Source organism: Salvelinus namaycush, unplaced genomic scaffold (assembly GCF_016432855.1).
Source record: "Salvelinus namaycush isolate Seneca unplaced genomic scaffold, SaNama_1.0 Scaffold5, whole genome shotgun sequence".
Lineage (NCBI taxonomy): Eukaryota > Metazoa > Chordata > Actinopteri > Salmoniformes > Salmonidae > Salvelinus > Salvelinus namaycush.
In genome coordinates, this window is record NW_024061197.1 from 596,630 (window position 1) to 610,241 (window position 13,612).

The 13,612-nt window shown below is 40.3% G+C and overlaps 1 protein-coding gene across 1 annotated transcript in view; it reads right to left on the reverse strand.

The window, feature by feature from the left end:
* Positions 1-276: 276 nt before the first annotated feature.
* The window catches only part of LOC120041651 (stonustoxin subunit beta-like), a 54,250-nt gene continuing 40,914 nt past the window's right edge, over positions 277-13,612 (reverse strand). Inside the window, exon 3 of the mRNA XM_038986518.1 lies at positions 277-1,069. Coding sequence (XP_038842446.1) covers positions 516-1,069 — 554 coding nt within the window. The 3' untranslated portion in view covers positions 277-515. The remainder of the gene's footprint in view (positions 1,070-13,612) is intronic.

Consider the following 13,612-nt stretch of genomic DNA (forward strand, 5'->3'; position numbering starts at 1 on the left):
GGAGGGTTTGGCCGGCAGGGATATCCTTGTCTCATTGCGCACTAGCGACTCCTGTGGCGGACCGGGCGCAGTGCACGCTGACCAGGTCGCCAGGTGTACAGTGTTTCCTCCGACACATTGGTGCGGCTGGCTTCCGGGTTGGATGTGCCTTGTGTCAAGAAGCAGTGCGGTTGGGTTGTGTTTCGGAGGACGCACGGCTCTCGACCTTCGCCTCTCCCGAGTCCGTACGGGAGTTGCAGCGACAAAACTGTAACGACTACCAATTGGATACCACGAAATTGTGGAGAAAAAGGGGTAAAAAACCAACGAGATCAATGATTTGTAAATGAAACCAGTTTTAACAACACAGTGTGGTGATTCATTCTATTAATGAATGACTCTAGATGACAATGTCTGTCAACTTCAATGGTGTTTATTCATGAATATTTACTATCATATGTTTACACACTAGAGAGATATTCTACATTGTTGCTCCAGTGTGTCTGACTGAACATGACCCTGATTAGAGTGAAACATCATGTTGTGTTTGACACAGAGACCACCTGACACAGGGACACTGAGGAGTCATACCAAACCCTAAACCCTGGATAGAGGGGCTCAGTGAATGTGGAGGTGAATGTGTACAGGTGGGTCAGTGTGTCAGAGGAGGCTCTATAGAAGGACAGAGTGCCGGCTGGCCAGTCCAGATACACTCCTACTCTGTGGGAGCTGGAGGAGGGGACGTCTATGGTAGTGGAACTATTATTGTGACAGGCAATGTAACTGTAGTCAGAGCAGTCCAGACTCCAGGACTTGTCATTGTATCCAAGACCACAGTCCTTAAGCTCTCCTCTCCTGCTGATTCCTTTATATGTCACTCCTATATCAGCCCTTCTCACACTCCACTGTACCTCCCAGTAACAGCGCCCAGTCAGACCCTCTCTACACAGCACCTGTCCACAGTCCTCAAATCTCTCTGGGTGATCAGGATACGGCTGCTTCTCTCTCCTACGTGTCACCTTTCTGTTCTCCTCAGACAGAGAGAGGAGTCTGTTTACTGTGTTGAGGTCCAGTGTGAGATCACAGACATCTGAAGGATGAAACAAGACACAATATTAGAAATCATCATCATTCACATTCGAATGTTAACTCACTTTACAATAATTAATTTATTGTAGATGTTTCTAGGTATCAAAAGGAGAAGTTAAGGTAACTTAAGACTTGTTGAATGATCATATGGTACACTGTAAAACACACTTATTCCCATTAATTAAACACACGTCTTATGTAACAAGAACGCGCCACACACAGACACACTAACATTGTCAAAGCAACTCTTTGTAAATTTTGATGTCCCCGATTTCTGCTTCTGTAGAACTACAGCTGATATTTAATATGACCAAGTAAGTAATGATGGTGGTCTTTGACTTTGACTTAACTTGAATTAAGACTTAGTAATACTTAGTAATATTCTTCAAAGAAGTCACTCACATTTTCTAAGCCCAGGTTTCATTCTGTTCTCTCCACCATGTTCCACACTGTAGCGGTAAGCAGAAGAACAGACAGTCATTGAGGGATACACCTGAACTCTCTCACACACACACACACACACACACACACACACACACACACACACACACACACACACACACACACACACACACACACACACACACACACACACACACACACACACACACACACACACACACACACACAACTTTGTCCAAGTGGTGGTAAGAATGTTTGTCTTAACTAGCCTGATAAGTCAAACATGTCTGATATGAACATTGTCATAAAACCTCTACATACTTAAGTTTTTTCAGTCTGCAGTGTGGATCCTCCAGTCCAGCAGAGAGCAGTCTGACTCCTGAGTCTCCTGGGTGATTGTAGCTCAGGTCCAGCTCTCTCAGGTGTGAGGGGTTTGACCTCAGAGCTGAGACCAGAGAAGCACAGCCTTCCTCTGTGACTAGACAGCCTGACAGCCTGCAAAGAGTCAAATCATATTAAAATCACACTGATATTCTTTGGTGGTGAAAATAGCTACAGTACATGTTTTTATTATTTGTAACTTATTTTGTACATAATGTTTCTGCCACTGTCTCTTATGACTAAAAAGAGCTTCTAGATGTCAGGACAGCGATTAGTCACCTCGTACTGGACCAAGATTTTTTCTTTAACGAGTCGGACGCAAAGGACGTACTTTCGACACCCAACAAGGCCCAAATCCCCGTGATTCACATGAGAAAGAGACAGGGATATCGGGGACGTAGGTCTGGGATCCGACGGTGAGTGGGTAATTTGCCTCTACCATCAGTTCTATTAGCCAACGTACAATCACTGGATAACAAAATAGACAAACTACGATCACGAATATTTTATGTTTCACCGAGTCGTGGCTGAACGACGACATGGATAAAATACGGCTGGTGGGTTTTACGTTGGCAAGATAGAACAGCCGCCTCCGGTAAGACAAGGAGTGGCGTAGACGGCGGACGTAAAGGTAACGTAAAGGTAATGGCGGACTGAACGAAGTTATGTAGAGCACCTCAAGATAAAACATAATATTCGAAATATCTGCTAAATTAGACTAAAATATTAGCACTAAATAATCTGGTGGGTGATAACCTTCAATCTGGATAATAACACAAAACAAATCCTAAGACTAGAGACATTTATCGACAAATATTACGAAAACAAGCAACACCCAAACATGACGGAGAATAAGACAGGGGAACCGAATCAAAAACGAAAACGTGACTCCTCAACCGACACGGATGATCTAATATTCTCACCACCGGCAATGGTAAAGGTCGAAACCGATCTGTTAAAATCAATAAATGACAAACTGGGTATACTTGAATTAGTTAGTAAAGATATAAAAGAGTTGAAGGCAAGCCTAGAGATGAGTGATGAAAAAGCTGCGGCTTTGGAGAAGGAAACACACGCGCTAAAAGGGACGGTCAATAAGATTGAAACCGAAATGAATGAATTTAAAAAGGAGAACAATGTTCTGAAGGAATGCTTACTGGACATACAAACTAGATCCATGAGAGAGAATTTGGTACTTACAGGTATCCAAGAGAAAGAAGGAGAGGTTCCTGAATCTGTAGTTAGAGAGTTCCTTTTTGCAGCGCTTCAGATACCGTGCGAAGTTATCGATAAGATCCAACTTGAACGTGTACATCGCCTCGGACAGAGAGGGCAGAGGTACGAACGCCCAATCGTTGCCAAATTTGCTTCATTTAAAGATAAAATAATGGTTGAAAGCCTAGGTAAAAGACTTGCTGGGACCAAAATTGGCATGAATGATCAGTTTCCGAAAGAAATTGCAGAACGGCGCAAAGTTCTGTATCCAATTTTCAAAGAAAATAGATTAAAAGCGAAACGAGTAGCTCTCGTCGTTGATAAACTATATATTGATAACCAGTTGTTCAGAGACACAAAGATTACTCCATGGTTATTTTAAAAATTACAAAGTTCTCATAGATGAGGAAAATAAACACAATTCAAGCCCGGTTACTGATTGTAACAATACAATACAAAATATAGCTTTTCTATAAATCTTCACATATAACTAATTGAACACAAGCACTATTTATATATAGTGAAGATAAAAACTAAGTAAACAGAAGGCACAGTATGTGTGGATGGTGTGGTGTGTGTTTATTTTTATTTGTTATGTTTGGAAAGTTGAGTGAGTGAGTAATGAAATAGTTGCATATCCCAGAGCCAGTGTATTGCTGTGGGCCGGGTATGAGAGGGCTTTCAATGTTGTTCAGATGATGGATATACTTTTATAATGAATTACACGTCTTATTTATTTATTGTCCTATCATGGGGAACTACATTTTTAAAATAAATTATATCTAATTATTTATTATCCTATTTTAATGGTACGGTCCATGGCCCTATACCCTAGACACCCACATGAATGGCCCAGATACTAAGGAGAAGTCCCTAACTGTTTTATGTGCATGCTGTATGCGGTCTGTATGCAGCCAAAATGAGGTCAGGGACCAAGAGCAGCACTGCCCCCTCAAGATTCTGAGCCTGCTTGGCAGGGTTGGTCCTGCAAAGCCAAAGCCCCCTAAAGGGAGAGCATAATAAACAAGGAAATTCTCAAAGCTGCTAATGAGAACCTTGATGACCTTGTACCTAGCCGGTGGGGATTCCGGTGGGGTGCCCCCACCCAGGCAGTGGCAGTGCTGGCAACACTAGCTGCAGTAACCCATGGGGAGGGGGTCACACTCGGACATTCAGAGAGGGGGTATATTATTGTGGCCCTGGTGGCACGAAACCAATCGGACTGCATGGAGATGCTTGGGAACATGGTCAAAATGGATGACCGTATTGTGGGTGTTTCAGGAAGAAGGTGTACATTTGACCTCCATCATCTAGGATGTGACAATGGTAAATTAATCTATACATTTATGCTCATTTTTTGGGCGGTCTTGCAGGCCTTCTCATGCAGCTGCAGCTGCAAGTACATTTGTAAATCATGACCCATCTTGAGTTGGGCTCTGGGATGGTGCAATTGTTGAGAGGGTGAGCTTATGGTTGTGTGGGGGTAAGGGCTGAATGTGTGTGGGTGTATGTGTGTATCCCACAACTGTTGCGAAGGAAGAAGTAAAAGATGTTAGGGACTATAGAGGATGATTCACAGCAATATGTAATAAAAATCGAGGTGAGGGCGATGGAAATGCATTTGGCAATGGATCTGCTTCGGTTCGGTGGATGGTGCTGTGTGCACTTTTCGAAGGATGGATCCCAGTCGGTCCGGGGCTGTGCGATGCGGGGGGTCGGGGGTGGTCTGCCGGGCATTGGGATGACAACCCAACTCGAGATGGGGGCTTTTGGCGGGTGGAATAGTGGGGACCAATTGGAGGTTTGCTTAGTGGAGATGCAAATGTCATGGTACAACTATATAGACACTCAATCATTATGTTACTTTTTAATAGGACGTTTACAAACATATATTTTGATAAAAATAATTGAAAGGTGTGTCTCATTATGGTAAGTGGTGAAATAAGTATAGCCAGTTACAATTGTAATGGCTTAGCAGATAATAAGAAAAGACGATCAGTATTTACCTGGCTAAAAGAGAAGGATTATAATATCTACTGTTTACAGGAAACCCATTCAACAGTTTTAGATGAAGTTTTGTGGAAAAAGAACTGGGGGGGCGAAATATATTTCTCCCATGGGCAAAGAAATTCAAAAGGGGTGATGGTTTTAATTAATAATAACTTTGATCCAAATGTGCAACTTGTCCAAACAGATCCTCAAGGTAGATGGATTATTTTAAATATGTTATTGGACAATAAACATATATGGCTTATTAACCTATACGGTCCGAATAATGATGATCCAAGCTTCTTTGACAATATATATAAGAATGTATCAACTCTACAAGCAACACTAGACTCTATTATTATAGTGGGAGATTTTAATACGGTCTTAAATACCTCTATGGACCGGAAAGGAAATCACACTACAAACTATCACCCTCAGGCACTTAAGGAAATCAGGAATGTCATGGATATATTGGAATTAGTGGATATATGGAGACTTAAATACCCTGACCTAGTGAGATATACATGGCGGAGGCTTAATCAAGCTAGTCGCCTTGACTACTTTCTTATATCATTCTCTCTGGCACCAAAAGTTAAAAAGTGTTTGATAGGGGACAGAATGCGGTCGGACCATCACATAATTGGCATATATATTACTCTTACAGAATTTCCACGTGGGCGAGGATATTGGAAATTTAATCAAAGCCTACTAGATGATAAATTGTTTAGAACTAGGACAGAAGAATTTATAACTGACTTTTTTAGACATAACATAGGTACAGCAGATCCCCATATTGTATGGGACACTTTTAAGTGTGCCTTTAGAGGCCATGCAATTCAGTACTCATCTATAAAACAAAAGCAATTTCGATCAAAAGAGTCCATATTAACAAAGGAAATTGAAGGACTAACAGTACAGTTAGATAACAATAAAAACGGTACCATAGAGGCACAGAATAAGTTAGAGGAAAAACAAAAAGAAATGGAGGAACTTATTCAAGAAAGATCCAGTGTAATATATTACAAAAATAAAGCGAACTGGATGGAATATGGGGAAAAATGCACCAAATTCTTTTTCAATCTTCAATATAGAAATGCTACCAAAAAAAACGTATTAAAACTTGTTACAAATGATGGAGTCACGCATGATTCACCAAATGATATTTTGAAAGAGGAAGTAAAGTACTTTAAGAATATATTTTCGTTTCAGGCTCCTCCATCTCCACTAACTGAAACTAATTGTATGGATTTTTTCCCTAATAATAATGTAAAATTAACATCTGTACAGAAAGACTCATGTGAAGGCCTAATTACAGAGGAGGAACTACTTGATGCAATTGGGGCCTTTAAGGATGGGAAAACTCCAGGACTGGATGGCAGACTGGATGGAAGTATACAAACATTTTTTTGATATACTCAAAGGACCATTATTAGCTTGTTTTAACCACTCCTATATAAATGATAGATTATCAGACACGCAACAAGAAGGTGTGATATCATTATTACTGAAACAGGACCCAAGTGGTATATATAAAGATCCAGTCCATTTAAAAAATTGGAGACCTCTTACACTTCAGTGTTGTGATGCAAAAATCCTAGCAAAATGCTTGGCGCATAGAATAAAAAAAGTTTTGTCAGATATTATTCATCCTAATCAGACAGGTTTTTTACATGGACGATACATTGGAGATAATATAAGGCAAGTACTGGAAACAATAGAACACTATGAAATATCGGGGACACCAGGCCTGGTTTTCATAGCTGATTTTGAAAAGGCTTTTGATAAAGTACGACTGGAGTTTATATATAAATGCCTAGAATATTTCAATTTTGGGGAATCTCTTATAAAATGGGTAAAAATTATGTATAGTAACCCTAGGTGTAAAATAGTAAATAATGGCTACATCTCAGAAAGTTTTAAACTATCTAGAGGAGTAAAACAAGGTTGTCCACTATCGGCATATCTATTTATTATTGCCATCGAAATGTTAGCTGTTAAAATTAGATCAAACATTAATATTAAGGGATTAGAAATCCAGGGCCTAAAAACTAAGGTGTCATTGTACGCTGATGATTCATGTTTTCTTTTAAAACCACAACTAGAATCTCTCCACGGCCTCTTAGAGGATCTAGATACATTTGCTATCCTCTCTGGATTAAAACCAAATTATGATAAATGTACCATATTACGTATTGGATCACTAAAAAATACACATTTTACATTGCCATGTAGTTTACCAATTAAATGGTCTGACGGTGATGTGGACATACTCGGTATACAAATCCCAAAAGAAAGAAATGATCTCACTCCAATAAATTTTTATAGAAAGTTAGCAAAAATAGATAAGATCTTGCTACCATGGAAAGGAAAATACCTGTCTATTTGTGGGAAAATCACCCTGATTAACTCTTTAATCATATCACAGTTTACCTATTTGCTTATGGTTTTGCCTACACCTAGTGACCTGCTTTTTAAATGATATGAACAAAAAATATTCAATTTTATTTGGAACGGCAAGCCAGATAAAATTAAAAGGGCCTATTTATATAACGAATATGAATTCGGAGGGCAGAAATTATTAAATATTAAAGCATTAGACCTCTCACTAAAGGCATCAGTCATACAAAAGTTATACTTAAATCCAAACTGGTTCTCTAGTAGATTGGTACGAATGTCTCATCCTATGTTCAAGAAGGGCCTTTTTCCCTTTATTCAGATTACACCTGCTCACTTTCGGTTGCTTGAAAAGGAAATAATCTCCAAAATATCTTTATTTTTTAAACAAGCCTTAGAAAGTTGGTTGCAATTTCAGTTTAATCCACCTGAAAGGACGGAACAAATAGTACAACAAATCTTGTGGTTAAATTCAAATATAGTAATTGATAAAAAAACTGTATTTATCGAAGAAATGTTTAAAAAAGGTATAATTTTTGTGAATGATATCATAAATAGGACTGGTGGAGTAATGTCACACATGCAGCTAACACAGACATATGGAAATGTCTGCTCTACCCAAAATTACAACCAATTAATTGCAGCATTACCACAAAAATGGAAGAGGCAGGTGGAAGGGGATAAAAGTAAGGAACTTGTATGTCGGCCTTATATTAAAGAACATAAATGGTTAAAGAAAAGTGTGATAAATAAAAACATATACCAATTTCATTTAAGGACCAAAAAACTTACAGCTGTGCCATATAAATTGCAAAATAGTTGGGAAGAGATTTTCGATGTACCCATTCCATGGCACATGGTTTATGAATTGATACGCAAAACAACGCCGGATTCAAAACTTCGAATTTTTCAATTTAAATTATTGTACAAAATTCTTGCAACTAATAGAATGTTATATATATGGGGGATACAATCTTCTCAGCTCTGTAGATTCTGCTGTGAGGAGGCAGAGTCATTAGACCATTTATTTTGGTATTGTCCGCATGTAGCTCGTTTTTGGTCACAGGTCCAGGAATGGTTGAAGAATTGCAACATTTGCGTAGAACTAACGCTACAGATAGCAATACTGGGGGATTTGAAAAGCCATAGTCAATCAATCAATAATATAATAATTATTTTAGCAAAAATGTTTATTTTTAATTTACAATCCGTGGAAGCTATGAGAATAGGAAGTTTCAAATCTTTTGTGAAGCATCACAGCACAGTTGAAAAATATATGGCAAATAAAAATCCGAAAGGGATGATGTTGGAAGATAGATGGGAAAGGTTGAGTGGAGCTGAAGGGTGGGACTAATAACAAGATAAACAATGTAGGGCATACGGGATCTGTGAAATGTGTATAGGTGCGGAGCTATTGTGAAATAGCACAGTTACAAGTGGAAATCAAACTGGATGGACAACAGAAATAGAGGAAGGACTAAGAACAAACAAGAGAGAACTATTATAAAGTAGACTGTGTCTGTAAAATGTGTATAAGATGTATAAATTGAAGGTAAAAACAGAAATGTTTATCAGTTTACTCCAATTGGGGGATCGGTGGTAGGGTTTGCAGGGAATAATAATAAAGGTATACTCTTTAAAAAAAGTATGTATGTCTATGTAGGTATGTGTATGTATATATGTGTATATGTATGCATACGTGAATGGATATATATATTTACCCCAAAAAATATGGGGGATTGGAAATGATGCAGACAATTACATTGGAAGCAACATTCTTTCCGCAATATTAAGCTGATCCACCCCCCCAAAAAAAAAAAAAATAAAAAAAAATAAAAAAAAAGACAAGGAGTGGCGGTCTGTGTATATTTGTAAACAACAGCTGGTGCACGAAATCTAATTGTAAGGAAGTCTCAAGGTTTTTCTCGCCTGAGGTAGAGTATCTCATGATAAGCTATAGACCACACTATTTACCAAGAGAATTTTCATTTATATTCTTCGTAGCTGCCTATTTACCACCAAAACCCGATGCTGGCATTAAGACCGCACTCAATGAGCTGTATACGGCCATAAGCAAACAGGAAAACGCTCATCCAGATGAAAAAAAAACATTGGACCACCTTTACTCCACACACAGAGACGCGTACAAAGCTCTCCCTCGCCCTCCATTTGGCAAATCTGACCATAATTCTATCCTCCTGATTCCTGATTACAAGCAAAAACTAAAGCAGGAAGCAGCAGTGACTCGATCAATAAAGAAGTGGTCAGACGACGCTACAGGACTGGTTTGCTAGAACAGACTGGAATATGTTCCAGGATTCCTCCGATGGCAATGAGGAATACACCACATCATCACTGGCTTCATCAATAGGTTAATCGATGACGTTGACACCACAGTGACTGTACGTGGATACCCCAACCAGAAGCCATGGATTACTGGCAACATCTGCACTGAGCTAAAGGGTAGAGCTGCCACTTTCAAAGAGCGGGACTCTAACCCAGAAGCTTATAAGAAATCCTGCTATGCCCTCCGACGAACCATCAAACATGCAAAGCTTCAGTACAACACTAAGATCGAATCGTACTACACCAGCTCCGACGCTCGTAGGATGTGGCAGGGCTTGCAAACCATTACAGATTACAAAGGGAAGCGCAGACGAGAGCTGCCCAGTGACACAAGACTACCAGACAAGCTAAACCACTTCTATGCTTGCTTTGAGGCAAGCAACGCTGAAGCATGCATGAGAGCATCAGCTGTTCTGGACAACTGTGGCATCACGCTCTCCGTAGCCGATCTGAGTTCAACCTTTAAACAGGTCAACATTCACAAGGCTGCAGGGCCAGATGAATTACCAGGACGTGTACTCAGAGCATGCGCTAACCAACTGGCAAGTTTCTTCACTGACATTTTCCACCTGTCACTGACTCAGTCTGTAATACCAACATGTTTCAAGAAGACCACCATAGTCCCTGCGCCCAAGAACACTAAGGTAAACTGCCTAAATGACTACCAACCCGTAGCACTCACATCTGTAGTCATGAAGTGCATTGAAAGGCTAGTCATGGCTCACATCAACATCATTATCCCAGAAACCCTAGACCCACTCCAATTTGCATACCACTCCAACAGATCCACAGATTACGCAATCTCTATTGCACTCCACACTGCCCTTTCCCACCTGGACAAAAGGAACACCTATGTGAGAATGCTATTCATTGACTACAGCTCAGCGTTCAACACCATAGTGCCCTCAAAGCTCATCAATAAGCTAAGGACCCTGGGACTAAACACCTCCCTCTGCAACTGGATCCTGGACTTCCTGACGGGCCTCCCCGTAGGTAAGGGTAAGGGGTAAGGGTAGGTAACAACACATCTGCCATGCTGATCCTCAGCATGGGGGCCCCTCAGGGGTGCGTGCTCTGTCTCCTCCTGTACTCCCTGTTCACCCATGACTTCGTGGCCAGGCACGACTCCAACACCATCATTAAGTTTGCAGACGACACAACAGTGATAGGCCTGATCATCGACAACGATGAAACAGCCTATAGGGAGGAGGTCAGAGACCTGACCATGTGTTTCCAGGATAACAACCTCTCCCTCAACGTGATCAAGACAAAGGAGATGATTGTGGACTACAGGAAAAGGAGGACCGAGCACGCCCCCATTCTCATCGATGGTGCTGTAGTGGAGCAGGTTGAGAGCTTCAAGCTCCTTGGTGTCCACATCACCAATAAACTATCATGGTCCAAACAGACCAAGACAGTCGTGAAGAGGGCACGACAAAGCCTATTCCCCCTCAGGAGACTGAAAAGATTTAGGATGGATCCTCAGATCCTCAAAAAGTTCTATAGCTGCACCATCGAGAGCATTCTGACTGGTTGCATAACTGCCTGGTATGGCAACTGCTTGGCCTCCGACCGCAAGGCACTACAGAGGGTAGTGCGAGTGGCCCAATACACCACTGGGGCCAAGCTTACTGCCACCCAGGACCTCTATACCAGGAGGTGTCAGAGGAGAACCTAAAAATCGTCCAAGACTCCAGCCAGGCTAGTCATAGACTGTTCTCTCTGCTACTTCACGGCAAGCGGTACCGGAGCGCCAAGTCTAGGTCCAAGAGGGTTCTAAACAGCTTCTACCCCCAAGCAATAAGACTCCTGAACATCTAATCAAATGGCTACCCCCCTTTTACGCTGCTGCTACTCTCTTTGTATTATCTATGCATAGTCACTTTAACTCTACCTACATGCGCATATTACCTCAATTACCTCGACTAACTGGTGCCCCCCGCACATTGACTCTGTACCGGTACCCCCTGTATATAGCCACATTGACTCTGTACCGGTACCCCCTGTATATAGCCACATTGACTCTGTACCGGTACCCCCTGTATATAGCCACATTGACTCTGTACCGGTACCCCCTGTATATAGCCTCGCTATTGTTATTTTACTGCTGCTCTTTAATTAATTATTATTTTTTACTTACGTATCTATTTTTTACTTAACGCTTATTTTTTTTAGACTGCATTGTTAGGGCTCCCGAGTGCCGCATCGGTCTAAGGCACTGCATCTCAGTGCAAGATCTGTCAATGCAGTCCCTGGTTCGAATCCAGGCTGCATCACATCCAGCTGTGACTGGGAGTCCCATAGGGCAGCGCACAATTGGCCCAGCGTTGTCCGCGTTTGGCTGGGGTAGACTGTCATTGTAAATAAGAATTTGTTCTTAACTGACTTGCCTAGTTAAATAAAGGTTAAATAAAATACAAATAAATTGTTGTAAGTTAATGCGATTAGCATGAGGTTGTAACAAGAACATTTCCCAGGACATAGACATATCGGATATTGGCAGAAAGCTTAAATTCTTGTTAATCTAACTGCACTGTCCAATTTACAATAGCTATTACAGTGAAATAATACCATGTTTGAGGAGAGTGCACAGTTATGAACTTGAAAAGTTATTAATAAACCAATTAGGCACATTTGGCAGTCTTGACACATAGATTTTGAACAGAAATGTAATGGTTCATTGGATCAGCCTAAAACTTTTCACATACACTGCTGCCATCTAGTGACCAAGATCTAAATTGCGCCTGGGCTGGAATAATACAGTATGGCCTTTCTCTTGCATTTCAAAGATGTTGGTATTATGATGGTATTATCTTTTACCAGATAGAATGTGTTATATTTTCTTACATTCATTTCACATTTCCACAAACTTCAAAGTGTTTCCTTTCAAATGGTATCAAGACAATGCATATCCTTGCTTCAGTTCCTGAGCTACAGGCAGTTAAATTTGAGTATGTCATTTTAGGCAACATTTAAAAAAAAAAGGGGTGTGTCCTTAATGCTTGTAAGTAAGCATTTCACTGTAAACTCTGCACCTGTTGTATTAGGCGCATGTGACAAATTTAATTTGATTTAGTCCGCCCATTTGCAGAAGTCATAAGTATTCTGACAAATGATCTTTTAGTGTATTAAAATAGTTAAAAGATGAGTATTTGGTTGTAAATATGGTTGCATTTACAGTTTGTTTTGGGTTATGTTTTGCTCAAAAGTAACTGAATGGTGGATAATGACTGGGGTAATTGTCTGTTTAAGTGAGTAGATAACATGTTTCTAAACACTACTAAATTAATCCTGATGATGCCTTGATTAATACAAATCATGAATCAATTATGAAAAATTATGAGTGAGAAAGTTATACAGGCTACAACAAAACATGCTAACCTCTCACCATTACCAATAACAGAGACTACAACAAAACATGCTAACCTCTCACCGTTACCAATAACAGAGGCTACAACAACACTTGCTAACCTCTCACCATTACCAATAACAGAGTCTACAACAAAACATGCTAACCTCTCACCATTACCAATAACAGAGACTACAACAAAACATGCTAACCTCTCACCATTACCAATAACAGAGACTACAACAAAACATGCTAACCTCTCACCATTACCAATAACAGAGACTACAACAAAACATGCTAACCTCTCACCATTACCAATAACAGAGGCTACAACAAAACATGCTAACCTCTCACCATTAACAATAACAGAGACTACAACAAAACATGCTAACCTCTCACCATTACCAATAACAGAGGCTACAACAAAACATGCTAACCTCTCACCATTACTAATAACAGAGGCTACAA